Source organism: Homalodisca vitripennis, unplaced genomic scaffold, assembly GCF_021130785.1.
Source record: "Homalodisca vitripennis isolate AUS2020 unplaced genomic scaffold, UT_GWSS_2.1 ScUCBcl_1104;HRSCAF=4318, whole genome shotgun sequence".
NCBI classification, from domain to species: Eukaryota; Metazoa; Arthropoda; class Insecta; order Hemiptera; family Cicadellidae; genus Homalodisca; species Homalodisca vitripennis.
Window position 1 is genome coordinate 1 of NW_025777240.1, and position 23585 is coordinate 23585.

Below are 23585 nucleotides of genomic sequence, written 5' to 3' on the forward strand. Positions count from 1 at the left end.
ATCATTGAGAACAACTTTCATGTCAGGCCTGTCCTTTGGTCGCGTTACAACGCAGCTGCGGCCCACAGTAAGTAGCCCTGCTGCTGACGAACAATAGTCTAGTCCCGCTTGGGGGTCTGCTAGACTGCACAACTCTCCTGAGTATGATACTATGTGGTCCTTCTGTAACAGTCCCACCCAGAACTTACTTATATTTATGTACAAAATGTTTTTAGTTTTAAAATAAAAGAGAACCCTTACCACATTGAATAACTAAAAAATCTATAAAAGTATATTTCAAAGGTACTTCTTCGGACTTAAACATCCATTTTGTACACTAGATCTAATAGACACCCATTAGCAATTCAATGGTACCATGATAATAATGAATAAATTAATTATATTACTTACTTTTTAAAACAACTTAACTACATTACGGTTGTCCTGTATGATTCTAGTAATGTGGCATTTAATGAAGCTATTAAAGAATATTGAATCCCTTTTGGACTGTGTGTCTAGTACTTGTTCTAAAGTAGTTGTAGTTATTCCAGGGGCTTGTTTTTATGACTACGTGGATAGTGACCAAGGGGTTTCCAAGCTGAGTATAGTGTTCCATAGTGCAGCTGACTTCATAGATTTTAATATTTTTCTCCTTGAACTTCAATCAATTAAAAATAAGTTAGACATGCTAAACATTTAGTTAAGAGAAATTAGTATACCTATAGATATAATTATAATTAATGTACATTGGCTTATTGAAGAAGAGTCTGTTATACTGTTTCCAATATTTTCTGTAAGAAACCTCTATTAAGAGGAGATAGTAGTATACAGGATGAGGCAGACCAATGAAAGCCACACCTTGCTATTTGAAGTTTCTATGTTTATGAGTTTGAATTATCCTAAATTTGAACTCTTTTTAGAAGGCGCACTTCTTTGGTAACCTTGGATAACAATTTGGATTTGTTAAAACTTTTAACGAGGTAACAGTAAAAAAAACTGTAAAACTTTGACATTTTGGACCACCCTCTGTACACAAGAAGCGAAATAACAAACATTTTTTTTAATGATCAGTGAATAGAGAGACCTTTAAAATGAAGTATGGCTTGACCTAGATTTACATTTAAAAATCTATTAAAAAAAGGATCCCTCTCCCAAAAAAGGTGGCATTTTGGGTGTTTAGATTATTTTCCCGATTTCTGGTCGAAATTGGGGGTTTTCATAAACATAGAGAGGTTAGATTCCTGGGTTCCGCTGCTTCACCCTACACATGCTAAGATAGGCACTGATTTTCAAGTAGTTAATATAGAACATTTTTGTTTTACACTTGTCTTCAAAGCCTTGGAAATTTTAATAAAAAAAGCTATTTAGTGTTAAAGATTTTTTCAGCCTTCTAGACAGATTAAAATATTGTTCATCCATAATATATAAAGGAAAGTATAGTTTTATTAGGAAATTTCAATATAAAAATTACTACAAATTAATTTGAAACTGAAAATCTTTTTAACTTATTGTGAACCTATAATATATATATTGTTTTGAATTTAGAAAAAACAAGAGAAGAGGCTTGTTTAGATAAAATTGCTACTGGCTTAGCTAAAGAGAAGTGCAAATGTAGAGTATTAGAACACTATTTGTCTGACCATGCTGGTGTTTTGGCTAGCTTGTAAAAGACACTTTGGCGGACACATTTTGTAAAAAAACAAGTAGTATATTATACAAAAAAAAATAGATTTTTGATGCCTAATTAACATAGATAGAAAATGACATATTCAGTTTATAGATTGGGCTAAACTTAAGTTTTACTCTCAATTTGAAGAGACATTTTTGTGGACAAATAAATATGAAGAAACCCTGTGTTTTGAAGGAAATTAAAATCAATAGTTTATAAAAGGCCAAATATTCAGTGATTTACAGCCAAACTTAAGAATTTTATAAATTGTTTTGGTTTGTTATGATAATCTCACAAAAAGTAAAGGTATAGGAAAATTCTCAAGGAGTGGTAGTACAATCTGTATACAAGGAGGAAAAAACAGTAGAAGGCCTTGATCAAAGACAAAAATGTTTAGCAAATGAAAATTACACATTCTAGTAACAAATGCAAAGCAGCATGGAATATTATTTAAAAAGAAATAGTCGCAAAACCAAAGTTTCCAAAAAAACTCCTATTAGTTTAAATGTTTTTAATAACTACTTCATTAACATAGTTCTTGACACAAATAAAACACAAATATCTACTGACTAATTATTTTCTCATTTTAGTGAATAATTATGTTGGCTGTATTCCTAGTAAGCAGAGAATAGTTTTTATTGGAGAATAATTCACGTGGATTCACATAAAAAAATGTGTTTCTACATTAAACCTCTCTGGTAGTTTAGACTATTATGGCTTGTCGAGTAAGATTACTAAATAAATTATTGTTTATATCTGAACAATTGATTTGCCTTTTTAATTAAATGTTACAAGAAGGTATATTTCCTGATTGTTTAAAAGTAGTCAAAGTATTTCCTATCGATAAGAAGGTAGATTAAAAACTCCTCTAGCTATCGCCTCATCTCCTTAACACCAATTTTCAGTAAACTATTTGAACACTGTATTGTTAACCAGTTACAATAACTTTTCCCGCATAATGGGTATTTATGTAACAGGAATTTGGGTTTTTATCAGAAATCAATATTACAAAAGCTGATGAAATTTTAGACGGTAATGTTTTAAATCACTTTGGAAACAAAGCACTATCATATGCAACATTAATTAAGCTATCTGAAGCCTTTGATACAATACCACAAGAGTTGCTTATAAGTAAACTGTATTGTTATGGAGTGAGAGGTAGTGAACTAAGCTTGTTAGCATCGTATTTAAAAAGATAAAAACATATAGTTGTTCAAGGTTTTGATCGTTCAACTTAAGAAAAAAAATATAGTGTACCTCAAAGATCTGTTCTGGATCCTTTTTTTTATTTATTGTTGTATTTGATTTTAATTTTTTTTAATATGCCATGTATGTGAGTCCTGTTTGCAAATGATGCAACACTTTTAAATAATCATACAACAACAGTCACATTATTATATGAAAATTAAATTATTTAATAATTTCTCAGAAAGTGCATGGCATATAAATAGACTGAAATCAGTTGTTTTTATAAAGAAAAAGCATACTACTCTATAAACAAATATTTAGTCTGCGATATTAGTTCTTTAAAATTTGTATATTTAGTTGTTACATTATATTTTAAATTTAGCTAATGCTAAATATTTTTGAAATATTATAAATTTATTTAATGCTATGTATAACACTTTATTGTTGACAATTTGTAAGTATTTAATTTGTTATATTTCTTTTTGTTTATTAATCCTTATGAACTTTAATGTATTAAAATACACTTTCAAAATAATTACATTTCTTCTGTGGTAATTTAGTTTAAATACATGAGTTGTGTAAACGGTTGTACATATTTTTGTTGTAGTCTGCCTAGAACTTTTACAATGCTTTAACAAAATATATTGTAACTGTTTTTGTTGAATAACGACAAATCAAGAAATCTCAAATTTTACTATGTAATCAAAACACAATTTTTAAAATTATTGTATTAAAAAGATAATTAAATTAGTAAAAACATTACGTGTTGATGGGCATTGTTAAGTGAAATAACTCAAATTGAGTTGCTGTACAGATGAAGGGTAAAGTAATTGAAACTGTAATTTTTTTGTGAAATTTGATATTACATTATGTATTGTAATATTGAAGTAAATAAACATTTTATAAAATGTAATTAATTTGCTACTTTATTTTAATCTTTAGTAACATTTAATCAAGTACATGGGTATATAAAAATGTTACTTAAAAATGGTAAGATGAGACTAAAAAGAGTACAATAATTTCTTCTGCATTAAAACAGATTCATAATCCCATTCAGATCCTGCTAAAGACTTGTAATGTTGTGTTAGTAGATACGAAAATACTTGTAAAAATTATAAACAAACAGCATGAAGCGCATAATTGGTGATAATTTAGAACCCACGATTTTTATTTTGAATTTTATGAGTATTTTCAAATGAAATATAATTCAATATTTTAAATTTTTAGTACAATTAAATGCAATTATCAATCTGTATGAATGTATGAGTAATTATTTAAACAATTTTTATCCGTTAAATCGTAAGTGCCAACATCTCACACTACTTAACACTATCTAGATATTCCTCCAACCTACATGAGACTCTGGCACTGTAAGGGTTTAAAAGCGTACAACACACACACACACACACACACGTAGCATGTTTAATACATTAACAACATGCAATGTCATAATAAATCAAATATTTACTTATTACTGCTGTGTCAAAATTTAAAATATCTATGTCAACGAGTATTTAAAAGTTCAGATTTAGGTGTTTATATGGATTTGGGATCAAGCAAAGAAACTCATTCTGACGTTGAACCGGGCTTTTGTGGTTATAAACTAATTTGAGGAGATGAGATTGATTAGCTCATCATTTTAAAGTGGTATCAGATGGACATATTACTCAGTTGAAGAGTACTTAAATAAATTATATGTTTCAGATTAACAAGACATTTACATTTTACTTTTAGATTAGAAATAATTGTTTTTAACCCTATTAAGTTTCATTTTTAGGATACCTCTACAGTGGAAATTCACATGTTTAATATAGCACGACTAAAACTAAACATTCTGTGAAGAAATGAGTTAAGATTTCCATTCTTTGCTTCATAAGTCTATCTAAGATGATTGTTAGTATGTGATATGTTACTGTGCATGTATGTGTCATGTCCTCGCAGAGTTACCTTATTGTATACTACGAACAAACCCATAAATAAGATGTAAATTAGAATTACTGCAAATACTTCAAATCACATGCAAATGTTTGTTTTAATAGTTGAGCATTACCATAGCATACCACTCAGGAGATGGTGAAATTTCTCTTCTCTCCGTATTTTTGTACTAAATCATGATGACAAATTGAACTAGATTTGAAATTTTGCATGAAATTTGATTTCTACATAGGCAACATCGAATTCCATAATGATGTGTGTATCTCCATGAGATTTGACTGAGCATTAGCGAAGCCTAATTGTTTGCACAGTATCTCGAGAACTGTTTCAGTTAGAGACTTGGACTGCATACAAGGTGCGTTCAAAAATTAACGGGAATTTTTAAGTTTCACGGGTTTGGAGAGTCCGATTGTCAAGTCTGTATTAAAAATTAAGTTGGTAATCATATTCCTGAAGTATAATAAAATTTCCTGCTGTAATTATTGCTTACTTTTTCAGAGGCAGCTGCTGAAGTTAGAGGTGTTTCAAGAACACAGCAATTTTTGTTTGTAAAATAAAAATGGATTAAAGAATGTGTATAAAATTTGGTGTGAAAAATGAAATAAAGTGTAAAAAAGTGTGAGAAATGTTAATGGCCCTTGGCCTATATTGAGTCTGCTATGAGTAAAAAAAGGATTTACGAATGGTATAAACATTTCAAAGATAGCTGTGGAGACATTGAAAGTGATGAACGCTCTGAACACCCTGCACATCAACAACCGAATTAAACATGAAAAAGTGAAAGAAATGATTATGAACATTTTCCATATTACGATAAGAGAAGTCATTGAAGATGTTGGCATATTAATTGGCTCATGCTATGACATTTTTTTTAATGTTTTGGGTATAAAAAGTGTGGCAGCATAATTTGTTAATAAATTTTTTAATTTTAAACAAAAGCAGCGGTGAAAGTTAGTCAGGAGTCACTACATGAAGTCAATAACAATACAGAATTACTTAAACGTATTTTAACAGGACAAAACATTGGTTTACAGATATGATATCAAAATTATGGCTCAGTGGAGGCAATCTGGGGATCGCCAAGACCGAAAAAGACTTGAAAAGTGCAGTCAAACGTGAAAGTTATGCTCAAACTGCAAGGTTAACACCGTTTGCAAGAAGCAATCTGAAAAAAAAGGATTTTGGCAAAACAATTCCAATGCAATGGCTTTTGCATCATGAAAATGCACCTGCTCACATTTCATTGGTTGTTCATGAATTCTTAGCCAAAAACAATACTGTAACAATGCCCTAGCCTCCATATTATCTAAACATGTTTCCATATGACTTTAAATTTCAAAAAATCAAGAGAACATTAAAGGGCCATTATTTTACAATCATAGATGATATTAAAAGTGCATCTCTCAAAGAGCTAAAGGATATCTCACAGATCGAGTTTGAGAAGTGTTTTGAGGATTGGAAGAAGCACTGGCACAAGTGCATAATGTCTAATGGAGACTATTTTGAAGATGAGAACATTAATGTAGATGAAGTAAGAAATATATTTTCAAAAAATTAAAATTCCCCTTACTTTTTGAACATACTTCTATTTTCAAGAATCTTTATTGTCATCCCACATAACAATGTATTGACAACATCAGAATAGCACTAGTAGGCCTAAATAAATATATAAATATGACCAACATATAGGAGCACATAAATTAAAATTAAAATAGCCTACAACAAAAAGTTTTATAAATCACATGACACATAAAAATCAACATAGCACAATTTACATGAAAATGCAATCACTTATACTACAGGAATAAAATTCTTCTACAGAATAAAAAGCTTTTTCTTTTAACCATTTAGTCATTGAATTCTTAAAATCTTTACATGAAATGTCTCTTACAACTAATGGTAACTTATTAAAGAGTTTTAACGCCTAAATAAAGATATGCACCGTGTGTTTTAGATAGTTTAGCAAACGTCTGATCAATAGAATGTTGGTTTCTAGTATAATGATTGTGGACTGAGCTTCTTAAATTAAATACAGTGGAGTCCCGCTAATCCGAACACGTGTAATCCGAACGTTGGTTAATCCGAACAGGTCCAGGAGGAATTATTTATAACGATAATGAACAGTTATAGGAACTAATTACATAAAAAATGAAAATGGGTGCATCATTTTGTATATAAATACTTTAATTAAATAGACATACAGTATTTTATTAAGACAAATTGTGTACGGTACAGTACATAAATAATGAAGTTAAATACAGTACCAAATTGAAACTTATAGGTTAAGTATGAGTTATTTACTGTATTAAGAAGTGAAATCAAACAAACATTGGACGTACAGTACTGATATTATTATTGAGTACAATATTAATTGTTAAAAGACATAAATTCAGTTATTGTCTTCTGTCGCATTGAAGAGAATCTATTGGATGACGCGTAGTTTCGTACAACTATTGAACGCGTATTGAACCGTACAATATCCAGTACGCTCACATTGCTTAACAATAGAACTCTCACACTAAATATGGTAAATGTGCTTAGTATTCGCAAAACACGTTTATTTCTCAAGAAATACAATGCAACAGTCAGAAAACATGTTTTTAATAAACAATGTTGATAATTCTATAACAAAATAGACCCATTCTCAAGTTTAAAACCGTATTTTTCTGTAATTCTGGCTAATCCGAACAATCACATAATCCGAATAGGGCTCGGTCCCAATTAGGTCGGATTAACGGGACTCTACTGTAATTCTAAGTTTTCTTTTACATACGATAAAATTTGTAAGATAAAAATTGAAGGAAGCGTAAGTATACCATATTCTATAAAATATGGTTTACAGGTGTCACTATAGCTAGTATTAAAAATTGTACGCACAGCCCTCTTTTGGCACAAGAAAACCTCTTTAGCACCACTAGATCCCCCCAGAGAAGGGTGCCATACAGAAGGTGAGAGTGAAAAAGAGCAAAATAAGCCTTTAAAACTAAATTACAACTAGTACAAAGTTTAAGTTTCTTAAGTAAAAAGATAACTCTACATAGACGAGCACACAAGGAATCAGTATGTGCTCTCCATGTAAGCCTTGAGTCAAGATGGAGACCTAGCAACTTAACAGACTTATTTACAGAGTTGACACCTAGGTTAAATATTATTTCCTCTGACTTATCCTCATTAACTCTTAGACTATTTGCAGTAAACCAAAGGTAGGATCTCTCTTTCATATAGTCCATCATAACAAGATTAAGCTCAGGAAGTTTACTAGAACACATCAAAGTAGTGTCGTCAGCATATAAGATACTCTTGTTTGGTAGAAATTTTAGGAGGTCATTAATGAAGACGACGAACAAAAAGGGGCCCAGGACAGAGCCCTGGGGAACCCCCCTAGTCACTCTCTTGAGATCAGAGTTCTGGCCACTTAGTTTGACAAACTGGTACCTATCAGACAAGTAAGAACTAAAAAGAGATAGTTCAACATCTCCGAGTCCATAATGGTTAAGCTTTCCAATGAGTTCTGAGTGAGGTACAATGTCAAAAGCTTTACTAAGGTCCAACAATAAAGTGCATATCTCTTCTTTGTTTTCAAAACCATTAATAATATAGGAGACAATGTTTTCTACAGCCTTAACAGTGGAGAGGTTTTGTCTAAAACCAAATTGCTCCAATGAGAGTAAGCAATTCTGCTCAAAATAATGTTCAACCTGGAATTTAATAATGCTTTCGATTATCTTGGACACAACAGGCACCAAAGCAATTGGTCGGTAGTTATTAACATTTAATTTATCGCCTTTTTGTATATCGGCACAGTTACAGTCATTTTTAAACATCTAGGATAAACACCAACACTGAGCATCCAATTAATAAGAATTGTCAAGGGATACAAAATTTCCTTTGTAACTTTCTTTAAAACAAAATTGGATAATCCAAAGACATCTTCAGACTTAGAGTTACTTAGCCTACATACAGTGTTATGAATATCAACAGGGTTAACATAACTCCACTTAAAAGGCAATACCTGAGGACTCTTGATGGTTGATTTTAATATCCCTATGGCACTAGCTGTATTTACATTATAATTACTACTATTTACATTATTATATATATATATATATATATATATATATATATATATATAAACAAAATGGTTATTGTAGTCATCGGCAGAAAAGGGAAGTTTAGACTGACAATTGTTTTTTAAACTACGCCCAGTTTCAGCATTGATGACATTCCAAGCCGCTTTGCAAGGGTTACGAGATTCTAATATGTATTTATCATTGGCATTCCTTTTTGCAATATCAATCTGTTCTTTATAAAACTTCTTGATTCTCCTATGATTTTGTAACAGGCTAGGATCATTTTTGCTTTTTTGATGGCTTAAATCTAGCAATAGCCTAAGTTTTCCTAAGAAAGGGGTATACCAGTTTTTGGCAGGCCTAGGCCTAGAAATAGTTTTAGTTTTAGTAACTCAATCAATCAATTCAATTTATTCACGAAAAAAACATCAAGTTACATGCATTGCTTACACAAAACTACAAAAAACTAAAAAGGTTTGCCTGTAGTCAATACAAACTAATTATTATTTATTTTGATGTGGTTGATCTTCATGAGCAGCTCTAATTAATTTTTGAATAAACCAAATGTTGTTCAGTTTACAGTATCAACAGTTATTTCTTACAATAAGTATAAATAAATATTATAATAAATTAATAACAAGAAACTATGTAACAAAAAATAATAAACTTCAAATCAGCAACAATAAATTATGTACAAAAATAACACGACAACATTTTTAAAAGCCATAACAACACAAACTTCAAAGAATAACAGGACAAACATAACAAACAAATTAAATATTTATAAAGCTTCACAAACGAGAACTGAGCAATTTTTAACTGTAATTATAACATCTAACAATACTTCTAAATTTTTAACAATGTAACAAATCAAAACAATACAATAATTTATATACAATAGTAACTTATTTCAAACAACAGTGCCAACAACAGTAACAATTTCAAGCTTCAAACATGTATATTTTTTAACATTAAAAACTGCCCTATTTTAACCTTTACTTGTTTATATGTATTACAATTTTGAAGGTCCTCAGGCAACCTATTAAAAAGTGTTTGGAATTAATCTCTGCCTGGTTCTTTTACCGTAGCCATTGTTAATCCTTGGCACTACATACAATCTTTTCCTCGAAAAATATTTGTGGATGTTAATAGTCTTATATTCAAGAGAAAAATAAAAATCAACGTAATTAATGAAAAAAGAATAATTTTTTGACTGGCAAAGTTTGTGTAATATGAAACACTGTGATCTCCTCTCGTATGCAATGTCTCATATGGTCAGCGCAGTATAATTTTCAAAAATCCTTCTCTGTAAGTCTTCTACTTGTAGTAACCTTGTGTCTACTGCACTTCCCCATGATCTAATCCCATATCTTATAATTGATTCACATAAAGATGTATATATTAGGTGCAAAGTATTATTATATGGCAAATATTGTTTTAAATAGTAGAATTTTCCCAGACATAATCTTAATCGTTGACATATTTTATTAATATGAAAATCCCATTTTAAATGTTTGTCTATTGTTACTCCTAAATAACAAAAGTTCACAACCTGTTCTAACACATCACAACTACAGACATTATCAATATACAAACAATCGTGGAGACAAGAGTATGTATGCAGTTTTATATTAGCTTGGACACTACTTACCCTTGGGGAATGAATATGCATGACTTTTGATTTTTTTCCCATTCATAACCAATCCATAATCATGGCACCACACTGTTAGCCTGGTAAAGTCATGCTGTAATTGTCTTTCTGCTTCCAATACATTTTCATGGGCCACCACAAGCGCAGTGTCATCTGCATACATGTATACTTTTGCATATTTCATCAAATTTGGTTATTTCATTCACATATAGTAAATATAGTATTGGCCCCAATATACTTCCCTGTGGTACTCCTGAATTTAGTATTGCTCTTCTGCTATATGTGTCATTGATTTTAACAACTAATTTCCTATTTTCTAAATAACTTCTGAACCAATCTTTCAAATTTCCATTAATTCCATTTTTCTCAAGTACTTTAAGTATTTTGCAATGCTTTAGGGAGTCGAACGCTTTCGAAAAATCAACAAAAGTCATGAGTATGTGTTTTTTTTTCATTTAATGTATTATTTGCAAAAATCTGAAAAATCACTTAATAGTTCATTGGTGCCCTTTACCTCTTTTGAATAAGCGTATTGACTTAATGTTATAATTTTGTTTTCTGTCAGATACTTTGTTAAATAATCCCCAACATACCTTTCAATTATTTTGTCTAATACAGATAATATCGATATTGGACGGTAGTTCTTAAATTCTTTGTGATCATCTCCCTTGTATATCGGCCTTACTATTGCAGTTTTAAGCTTATCTGGAAATCTTCCACTTTTTTAATTGACGTGTTAATCATTTTTGTGATTAAGGGTGAAGCTACACTCTCACACTCTATGATGTCTTGAATTCTAATATTATCAAATTCCTGGACTTTTCTTTTTCATTTCATTTATAATTTTAATAACTTTTCCACTACTTGCCTTTGGTATATAAAAAGATGTCAAACTTGTACGCACATTCTCATTCTGCTCGTCCAATACTATTATATCACAGTCATGAACTACTTTATCCACTTCTTTTGTAAAGATGTCCACAAATCCCTGACAAACCTCCATTACTCCTTTAAGCCTCTTCCATTTATAAAAAAATTATTGATTGTATCATCAACAGACTTTTTTTTTTGTCTTCCCATTATACAATTAATTTTTAGTCCATACATCTTTAATATTTTTTTTACATTTATTTAAAAACTTCAAAATAATACTGCCTTTTCCTTCTTAACAATTCTTTATTGATCGAATTGCGTATCTTTCTGTATTCATTTTTAATAAATAAGTTATTGATATCCTGCCTCAATTTTTTAAACAATTTATCCCTATTTCTCATCATTTTAATTATATTTCCTGTGATCCATGGTTTTTTATGTCTCTTATTTTTGCCCGTTTTTTACAAGTGTGTCTGTACATTTCTCATATGCTTTGCTAAAATTGTTAATTAAGTAATTACATAAAAAATTTGTGTCATGACTGTTACCGTATGGAACAGTCCAATCGCACTCAAATAATACTTCTTTTAATATTTTTTATCAATCCTATGATAAGTAGACAGACTTTTGTTATGTGGAAAGGACCCACTATCCGGTTGTACATTGATAAGGCAAGTATAATGGTCAGCCAGTTTCAACTTCAGTAAGAAAGCCTCTGCTGTAACCTTATCAGCCCTGAGATAAACGTGATCAAGACAGGATCTAACTAGTCTGTTTCCCAAAACTTCTTCCCTTGTAAAACCATTTATATATGAGACTAAACCGTTTTTCTGCCATTAAATTTTTATAATTTTGAACTATTTTTTAAATTCTAGATCTGTCAAATCAATATTGGACATCTCCTATAACCAACAAGTTTTTTTCATTTACTTTTTCACGTATTACGTTTTCCAGGTCAGGGCAACATTCATCAAGGCTCAATGACAGAGACTGTAGAAAAGAATAACAGGCACTTTCAAGATCATTAGCTACTGAGAAAATATATGGCCAGTTAATATTACTTAACCTATACTTCAATCTATTAATATTTACATCATTTAAAAGTCTATAGTTGTAGGTTATTTTTTCACCCGCATTACGGGGTTGTGAGCTTGTGTAACTGAAAGTTCGAAATTCAGCAGCAGGCCAAGGTGATCGGAGAGGTGAGGTTGGACGGTTTTACAAGTATAAGTAGCTGGATGGAGATTGGAAATGAAATTATTCAAGCACGCTTCCGCACGAGTGGGTTGAAAATTCAAACAAAAGCAATCATAAGACTTAAGCATATTGATGAACTTTATAGTTTGTGAACTATTTACTCTAGGATCAATGTTTATGTCACCTGCGATAACAATCTTCAACTTACAGAATTTAGGGTTACTAGTTATAAAGTCCAAAAGTTCAGATAATCTATCATTAAAAATGTCAATTGCGGAATCTGGGGTACGATATACAGTTAAAATGATCAGACCGACAGCATTGGATACAATCATGGCTGCTTCAAATATTTTGCACTCACAGTAAATGTCAATATTTACCACCTCAAATGGATATTGAAAAGAGTATCTTACAAAAATTGCAGTTCCACCATAGGGAGAAGGTCTACAATAGCTAGCAGCTAGAAAATATCCATCAAGTACATATAATCCTATTTCACCCTGGGTACACCAATGCTCATTGACACACAGTATATCACATAAAATAGTATAATTGAAAATGTCCAATAGGTTTAATTTGTTTTTTATTGATTGAAGATTAATAAGTACAAGTTTGACTTCAAAAGATGCATTGCCACTAACCTCAACTTGAGACTCATCCTTAGTGGAGTGTGTAGAACCATAAACTATGTGACTTGTGAATTCACCTGTATGTTTTCCAAAAAAGAAGCTTCATGGGTTCCTTTCTCCCCAGAACTTTTACGTTTATATACAAACCGACTTACATAAGTTCCTTCAGGCCAGAAGTCTTCATCATACACAGTATTGCACTGGGACAATGGGACACCCACTTTAAATGAACTGTATCCTGGATACCTACTTTTTAATTTTGTCACTTCACAGTTATTATTACCTTTCACACGAGCAATTACATATTGCTTAATGTTCTCACTTTCTACACCTTCAGCAAATCTCGAAACAAAGATATGCTTATGTTTTTCTACAATTTTCAGTTTATCATCATTAACAGGAGCACGGCCCATTAAGAACTTAGACCTTTTGTAGTTATTCATAACCTTCCTAGTTTGCTTGCTGTTACGTTTTCTCACTAGAATAAATCCACTATTGGAGTCCTCAGGTTCCTCTTCCAATTCCAAAACCACCTGTTCCCTATTCAACGACGCAACAACAGAAGGAACATCTGTTGTAGACTTGGTATGCAATGTGGATGGTATAGCTTTGTTTTCATGAAGCCTAGCTGTCTTCTCCTTGTCAGACGCCTTTGCTTTCTCGATTTCTTTCGTTTCAGACAGGTTTCCTTTCATGTCTGCTAAAGTTTTGGTTGGCAGCACTGAAATTTCTTTGCTTTGGCTTTGAGATTGAGAAAAAAGAGAAGTTTCGACCGCTGGAGTCAAAATATGTTTGTCATTAACATTTCTAACTGCATCAAAGATATTGTTATTTTTATTATTCAAATCTTTTGTAACTAAAGAAGAGTCAATTTTCGACATAGCGGATTTTAATACACTAGCATAAGAAATACTGCTGGTACCAGTAAAAATGTCACCAATAGCATCTGAGTGATTATTCACCATTGAAGTTAGTTTAGCGTTTTCATTTTGCAGAATATTTAATTGTTTTCTAAGTTCAAGCTGATTATTTGTTAGATCAGAAATTTGATCAGTCAATATTTTAATAAAATCAAAACATTTACATGTATTGTCCTCAATTCCCTCACTTTCAACAGCAATAACAACTGCAGGTGATGTACTCACGTCATGTTCAAGCAGACTAGTTTGCTCCAAACAGCTATCGCACTTAAAATTAGATTTTTCACCTTTAGAAAATGCATATTCACTTTTAGATTTTCCTGCACAATTAAAGTGAAACCATTTCTTGCAGTTTCCTTCACACATAATGCCACCAGATCCATTAGTGACTCTTTTGGGACAAGCACCACATATAAGATTCTTGTTAGTAGGCACCATTTTTTTTTTTTTTTTTTTTTTTTTTTTGAGCCCTTCATGAGTTTGATTACTGTGCATCTCCTTCCATGGGATTTGGCTCAGCATTAACAAAGCTTAACTATCTTCTCGATATCTCAAAACAAAATGAGCTATAGTATTGAATTTTGCATGAAATTTCACTTCTACTTAGACAAGATTGAGTTCAATGATGTGGCATGTACCTCCATGTAATTTAGCTTAGCATTAGTGAATGCTAACTGTCTACTGGAAACCTAAAGAATAGTAAAAAAATATGAACTTACCAAAAATTTTTCTTTCCTGTTTTCATCATATGCCCGTAATCCAGTGGCAACTTCAAATAGAACCTAAAAAATAAATGTAAATAACATGAAAATTTAAGTACATGTTGATGTAAATATTTACAGTTTTGCTGGGAGTCTCCTCTCTAACTGTGTTGGTTGTTGCTGAAAACATTATCTTCCCTGTTGATGAAAAAAAAAAACAAAATACGATAAGTAAAAGTAATAGAAGTGATATAAAACAGAGATAACTCAGTACAAAGAAATATTGTCAAAACATTTTTCATTAATTAAATTAAATGATACTTTTAATCCTTTTTTAAAACTATATTAGCATTTATAGACTTTTGGAGTATTGTATCTCCTTTAATTATTAAGATTTCACTTTTTTTTTAAATATTCTATACATAAATTTAACCTAAAGGGTCTGTTCAACAAGTATCGGGACTGATTCCCTTGTATCCTCAATGGAGCGGTAGAGGGGGGTCTGACCAGTCGGCCTCGGTAGTGTGGTTAGCCACCTCTTAGGCACACTTTAATTTGCCTGCGGGTATGTGTTGAGACAGGTGGATTTTTCATTAAACAGACTTATAGGGATGATTCCTTAAGCCACACAAGTTATTGAGTGCACAAAATGTTTAAGGAAGGCCGGGAGCTCATCAAAGACGATCATCGCTTTGGACGCCCAGCAACTGCTAGGACCGATGCTCAGGTGGCTAAGGTGAAAACTTGTTTTGGACTCTGACAGGCATTTAACTATCGCCCTTATTAATGAGGAGATCAGCCTTTCAGTTGGAACCGTCCACACCATTGTATCAAAGGATCTTGCAATGAGAAAAGTGTGCGCAAAGCTGGTGCCAAAAGTCTTGAGGAACAAAAACTGTCATGGGTAGAAATTTCGCAAGAAATTTTGGAATGCATCGAAGAAGTTGAAGATTTTCTCAACAACGTTTTTACCGGCAATGAATTGTGGTTGTTCCAGTACGACCTAGTAACTAAACGTCACAGTTCTGAATGGCACAAGCAGGGGTTCCCAGGTCTGTAAAAAGCTTGGATGTCAAATCAAAAATCGAAACCATGCTGATTGTTTTTTTCCAACCGACGTAGCATTGTTAACAAGGAGTTTGTGCCTACCGGAAAGAAAACCATAAATAGTGTATTTTAGGTGCAAGTACTGACACCTGCAAAATCATATAATATGCGTGTGGCCAGCCATTATAAAGAATTGGAAACTTCACCATGACAATGCACCGTGCTACGGTGCTATTGTTATGCAGCAGCTGTTGGTGAAATTCTGCATGGAAACATTGCCTCACTCCTCCTAAAGCCTAGACCTGACTCCACCAGACTTTTTCTGTGAATGAAAAGGGAGCTGAAGGAACATCACTTCAACTCCATCGAGGCAGTTCAAGAGGCAACGATAAAGGTTCTTAAAAGCATTCCCGAAACCGACTTCCAGCAGGCTTTTGACAAATGGCAGACACGCCGAACTAAGTATATTGATACAGGAGGGATGTATTTTGAAGATTATTAAATAATTGTAATACCTGCAATAAATTTTGTTTCTTGGAACCAGTTCTGATATTTACTGAACAGACCCTGTATCTAGGAACTCTTTAGTATTTGTTTTTGGTGAATTATGAATACCTGCTACACCAAATTCTATATTTGTCAATTTATTGACACAAAACTCAAACAGTTTTTCTTGTAATAATTTAGTTTTTAAGGACTACAAAAATTGTACTTTGTTTTCCTTATACTTTGGTATTTCACAATAGCATAACTCAACCCTTACATCACCATTGCGTGACAAGTGCGAACCAACTAGGTAGTTCTCTATATTTAAACGTTCAATTTCTTCTTCTTTCATGTCATGTTCACTGAAAATAAGGATATGAGGTTTTAGCTCATACAGAATTATATGTAAGCATTACATTTTTAAAATGCTTAATATTTTAATGAAATTATTTTTATAATCATTGATGGAATCTAAATTTACGAGGCATGTCCAGAAAGTAAGTATACCTACCGGTAGGGGTCTCACTGCTGTAGGGAATACTTTTTTAACATGTTGGCAACACTGCCGCGAAGCCTGACTCCTCCCCTTTAAAATGAGACCAATCCGAGGTTAGTGTGTTGAAAACTCTTGACACAGTAGCATTTTTCGCGAAAAATGTTGATCGTATCTCCCGACAAGTGCGAAATTCACACCGTCATTCGCTACCTTGTTGTGAAGGGAAAAGCTCCGGTTGAAATTTATAATGAGATGAAAACTGTTTACAGTAATGGAGCTATGAATCATATGAGTGTGTACAGGTGGGGTGTCACTAGTTTAAAAATGGCCATACTTTCGTGCATGACGATCAGAGGAGCGGAAGACTTTCAATTGTGACTGACGAAAAAACTTGTGGAAAAAATCGAGATTGACATTAGATGAACTTTCTTTCTGCGATGTTTCCACAAATCTCCAGAACCCTGATACATGAAACAATCACAGAAACTCTCGGATATCGGAAATTGTCTGTGAGGTGGGTCCCAAAACAGCTGACAGAACAGCACAAGTTGAATCGAGTGCAGGGCTTCAAAGAGTTTTTGGAACACTACAAACTTGGAGGCGATGATGTTCTCTACTCTATTGTTACTGGAGACGAAACTTGGGTTGCCCACTACACGCCTGAAACTAAGAGGCAGTCCCAGCAATGGCGTCACACCTTGTCACCCTCCACCAAGAAATTCAAAACCACAATTTCAGCCAAAAAAAACCATAAAGGCATAATTTTGATTGAATATCTGCCTCACACAGAGACCATCAACGCGGTAAGATACTGTGAGATGCTAAAAAATTGAGGGCAAGGGAGTCTACCTGATGCACGACAATGCCAGACCTCACACGGTCAATGCCACGAAGCAGCTCTTGGACTCTTTTGGATGGGATGTTTTGAACCACCCCCCGTATTCCCCTGACCTGGCCCCTTCAGATTTCTATCTCTTCACTTCCCTGAAGGTATACATGAGTGGAAACAAGTTTTCAACGGAAGAGGAGGTGAAGGTGGAAGGTGGAGAAATGGGCGGGAGACTTCTTCGTGGCAGGCATCAACAAAATTGATCCCACGGCTCACCACTTGCATCGAGAGGGATGGTGACTATGTTGAAAAATAACTTACGTATGTACAAGTGTAACCAAGTATGTTTTTGTTTTAATACATTTTTTTGAACCCTACATAAATTGAGTACACTTACTTTCTGGAAGTTCCTTATAGTGACGGTTTAGTTACTGTGACTGGGTGACTAAGGGATAAAATTTGCACAAATAATAATCTTAGTTATAAAGATTACAAGTAATATTGGGGGGTACTGTAACACTTACAGACTGACTTTCATTCAAAGTACTTTTATCAGCTTGCCCTTTAACTGCTTAACTATAAGATGGTTCTCATGGGACAACTCGAAGAGAATATTGTGTCACTGGTGTAGATATCATTCTTGTTAGATATCTCAGATAGGATTTGACCAGCATCAAAGTGAAATGCCTGATATTATTGAGAAGTCTTTGCCTTTGATTCAGCACTTTGTGTGGCGATTCCTTACACTTGTAGACTGCACTATTCAAAAAATGTAGGAACTCTTCATGTGACAGTCCGACTTGTGACTTGTTCTAATGCTTATGTAAGTTAAAATGTTAATAGCAACTCTTTTTTCTTGTTGAAATTTGTTAAGGTAATCATAAAAAGTGGTCAAGTTTAATTTTGTCTCTCACACATCCCATTTAAATCAGTTTTACTCAATGCTGTATGGATTAATATTTTAATTACAAATGAGTCATGCTTTTGTAACTGTTCTTTCTTTTAGTAAGCAACAGTTTTAGAAACTGTAAAAAAGACAAAAAAGCTATGACATACTCATTTAAGATGTGACATAAAATATCCAATGATTTAAAAACAAAATAAATTCAGCACTTTCATACGTTTCTTATTTTTAACAGTATTTAAAAACTATAAAAAATGAAAATTATCTATTTTATGTACAAACAAGTTCAAGCTAAAAATTGATATAAAAAGAAATTAAATAATTAAAATAAAAAAAATGTAATTTCCAGTTATATAATATATACATACTGCCACAGCTATACACACAATTTCCTCCTGAATAACAGATATGCCATAGGCATATTTTTTGTAAATGGAATACCAATCACCTCTGAGATAAGTAATGACCATTGGAAGATATTCATAACTCCTGATACTTTAGAATGTTAAATTACAGTGTGTCAAGGTCCTGAAGTCAGAGAGTTACAGTTAAATTATAAGCACAAATGATGAAATTTCTATGCAACATTGTATGGCATTTAATTGAATAGCTACAAAGATTTCAGTAGCACTCAAAATATTTAGGCCAATGGGGAGGAATCTTGAAGTTGTTATGCATAGCTTTCTTAATGACAGCATATATGATGTAATATGATGAAGATCTATGTTTATTTTAAAACATAAGTAAACATATTTGAGATATATATATTATTTCACTGTCAATGCAAAATTTTAATACAATCGTACATACTAACTTTTGTGCAAAAAAGAAGAAAAAACATCCAAACTGTGACATCTGTATTTTAACCCTTCAACGCGTTATTTTTTTTTCATGGTCATACCCCCTCCTGCGTTGATTTTTCTGGCGGTTTTTTAGAGATTTTGTGTTTTATAAATAATATAAGCAAATTACCCAAGTTTATAATTATTTTGTTGTTATTATGTTGTTAGTGTTTAGAATTAGCCAAATTAAACAAAATTAACCTACTTTAGGTTAGTTTATTAACTTTACAATGATTCAAAAACCAGGTAAGCCTAGGCCTACATTTAGGTATGCATCACCTCCTCCTCTTTCAACAACATTGAACTCATTTTGTACTACAATGTTTTCACCTAGCCTATTTTCAATATCATCATCACTATTTTGTCCTAAGTCTAATACTTCAAACTCAGCTTGAGCAAAGTCATTGTCATATCCATCGTCGAAATCTTCATCTGATTCAAGGTTGAAAAGTCTGTCAATTTTACTGTCTCTTTCCACTAGGTGTCCTTCAAGATTACTCATTTTCGATTGATTTTAAAATATTTTACAAAACCGATAACAGTTTTAAAATAAATTCCCTAAAATATGCAAAAATATTTCCCTAAAAGCTAGCTAACCTACAAAACATTCCCGACTCATGTTTGTAAAACACAACAAATTGTTCCCGTCAAAACGGGATTTCCTTCTTCAAAACCATATAGTTAGCTTGTAAAACTAATACTAAGCATAACTAATAATAATAACTAAACAAAGGAACATAAAACACACAAAAATATGTCAGTAGAACATAACCATCACACTAACAATGACTGTAAACAACAACAAACGTAAGCCGACAAACGATCGGGTGCACGGCAATGACGTCGTCTTGAATGCAGCTGATTTCTCAGATATTTTTTCTAAAGATCGATTTTTCGAGATATCGACTCAATTAATCGAAAGTTTGAATCTTCTACTTTCGATTGGTATACATTTTTCATTGAAAACATTCGATAGTTGTCTGTTACAGCTACAAAAATAACCGACTACTCCATGACGTACTCAGTACGGCAAAACGCGATCTCAAGTGAAAGTGTCATGACGTACCTAGTACGGCAAAACGCGTTGAAGGGTTAATAATTATTAATTTATTTGTATACATTGATATAAGTTACTTAGCTACAGTAGTAGACTGTCTATTGGGTAAAAATTACAACATGAAGATACTGATCAACAATACTTTATTTCATTAACTGCCAATGTTCATGGCAGGCTTGAAATGAGATGTTTGCAGTCTGCTGCAAAACCTTATTGCACATGAACATCACTTATCATTGAGGGGTTTCAGTGACATTTTAATATTGAATTTGAATGCTCTTCAACTCATAATGTGCCACTTTATCTTAATTATATAAAGTATACAGTCATATTTTATTTTAAAATACTTACCACTCCAAAACTGTAAGTGTCAACTTTTACAGAGAACTGCTTAGCCCTCAGGAACTCATCAGGTAAGTACGGTCTTGTCCCATGGACTCTGCTCACTTTGACATGAGTGTACTGCTGCAGTGGACCTTCTCGGGCCAGGCCAAAGTCTCCTAGTCTGGGCTCAAAGTTGTTGTCCAGCAGAATGTTTGCACTGCAATGCAGAAGGGTTTTTTTTTAGATAATAAGAAGTCACACTTTGAATCAGCGTCGGAGACTTCATGCTCACCTTACAGCAGACAGATATCCTAGCCAGGAGAATGACTCCTAATGGAGACATCCTAGCCAGGAGAATGACTCCTAATGGAGACATCCTAGCCAGGAGAATGACTCCTAATGGAGACATCCTAGCCAGGAGAATGACTCCTAATGGAGACATCCTAGCCAGGAGAATAACACCTAATGGAGACATCCTAGGAGAACGACTCCTAATGGACCAATGTTTACTATTTGCAATTTTGATATAATAGTAGTTCAGGTGGAGTTTCTCACCAAATTTCAGTCTTTTTGCTTAACTCATTTGAACATTATTGTGTATACAGACAGATACACAAAAAGCTAGAAAGTTTCTTTTGTCATCAACTGATGGGTAGGAATTTGTTAAATGCTAAGCCAATAAACTTCAAATTAGCTAGTTAAAAATTTATAAATATGATTTAACCCTTTTAGCACCAAGCATATTTGACAGCTCACGCCATATAACACCAAAGTTACTGATACGGGGCTTCGTGTATGTATTAGCCACTGGGTATGTAACAGTAGTGCCGGAGCAATTTTACGAGTTATAGCACACATAGACATAAATCGTTGCTATTTTGCTAACTTTTATGATAAAATAATGATTTTGGTCTTTTTTTGGTTAATAGGGAAACAATAACACATAATAAAATTTATAACATTTTTACCTTTAAAAGGTGTAAATCTTTAACTCTAATACAGCCAATGGTATTACTCTTCACTGGTGACTCTCTTTCATCAGTGACACAGATTTTATTTATAGTGTACTTTTAGTTACTATGTAAATATTTTTAACAAAATTTAAAAAGATTTTGTAAATATTCTGTTGCACAACTGCTTAGCAATAAGTTTATCACGTGCACAACGGCCTAGCAACAAATTTTACATGTGCAATTGCTTAGCAATAAGTTTTTCATCAAAACTGTAATTTATAACTTATTCTAAATTTTGTGCCAATTCAAAAAGTATATAGTTATTCTAACTTTTACCTCAAATCTTATTTGTTCTATAGCTTTATATGAAATAGCATGCTGTTCCTTTTTTTGTTTTTTTTTTTTTTAATAGGTTGATATCTAAATAAATTATATTGTGGGTAAACATAATCTTATGACTGCATTTGTTCTTATATAAGTACAGGTATAATAGTTTAAATAGGTAATAGGTAAAATGAATAGTAAATTTGAATCCTACCTTATTTACACATGTACAATTAATACAGTTCCATCTTTCAGTCATTGTCACTAGATTCCAATCCGAGTTTGCGGCCTCTCTGTCAAACTGGTCTAGCATAGTGTTCGAGCAGATGGTAGGAGTTAGGGTGAATTCCACAATTATATCCAGGACAAAAGAAATTGGTTTTATTTTTCGAGTTTTTACACTCACATATGGCACACAAGCAACAATTTGTGTTGCAGAGTTTCGCAAGTTCATGAGAAGTTCAAGCACATCACCAGGTGGAAGAACAACTGCTGTCTGAATCACCCAATTGTGAGAAATCACTTACTAGGAAATCACGTCTGCTAAAATGGTCTGTCAAGTTTACCTCAATGTCAAAATAAAATTTGTCATAACTAGCAATAAAACCTCGTTTCAAAAATACTTTACATCTGATCTACCTCTGATAAATAAGAAAAGAAACAAACCTTTTGATATCTCCATGAACCAGAGGCTTTTGTCCCAGAGAATGTAGAAACTGTATACCTCTAGCAGTTCCTGTCATGATGTTGAGACGCTGAGCCCAATTTAGTGGCCTTGTGTTTTTCTGTTAACACACATACAGTAGTTATAAACATATGGATACAAAATATCAAAAACGTTTACATTACTGCACTTAGTGTATAACAGATAGGGTTGCAAATAGCCTCATGCTTACAGGGGCTCTGAGCTAACAATCAAATTTTTTAAAAAAGGGAGAGTAAACTCATTAGGTTTTTTTCAGTTTGTAGTGTTTAATTTTACTAAATATATTTCATCTTTACCAGTTTTAAAGAGCATTTATGCAAGAAATTATAGAGATGACTCAACTGTCAGATAAAAATTAATGCATAGTTAAAAAAATCTATATATCTTTCAAAAGTAAATACATTAACTCAGTAAACAAAATAGGAACCCTCTTTCAGAGTAAAAAATTACACAAAACTAATTTTCCCACCAAAAAAGTATTAATATTTTAACTAATCACTACCTGTAGTTCAAATGTGCACAGACAAAAATAAAGGTTATAATTATAATTATTTAACCTCACTTAACAATAACATGACAAAGTCCAACTACAGATCAAAATGGTAATTTAACAAGAAGTCACTTCACCTATCAATATTAGAACATTATGAGGATGATAAAGTTTTCAATCACGAAACAAAAGTTTTACACAGTTAATTCGGTAGGAACAGGTAACTTGACAAGTCCTAAATAATATTTTATAATTGTATTATTAAACAAGTATTTTATGATTGATATTTCTTACAAGTCAACCTATAATTTGATC

General features: G+C 32.4%; 1 protein-coding gene across 1 annotated transcript in view; it reads right to left on the minus strand.

The window, feature by feature from the left end:
- Nucleotides 1-3: 3 nt before the first annotated feature.
- LOC124371214 (serine/threonine-protein kinase pelle-like) overlaps nucleotides 4-23585 on the minus strand; it is a gene marked incomplete at its 3' end in the record, with an annotated part of 59009 nt that continues 35427 nt past the window's right edge. Inside the window, exons 8-11 of the mRNA XM_046829546.1 lie at nucleotides 22741-22859; nucleotides 20825-21014; nucleotides 14831-14893; nucleotides 4-162 (exon numbers count right to left, since the gene is read on the minus strand). Of these exons, the coding sequence (XP_046685502.1) occupies nucleotides 4-162; nucleotides 14831-14893; nucleotides 20825-21014; nucleotides 22741-22859 (531 nt within the window). The remainder of the gene's footprint in view (nucleotides 163-14830; nucleotides 14894-20824; nucleotides 21015-22740; nucleotides 22860-23585) is intronic.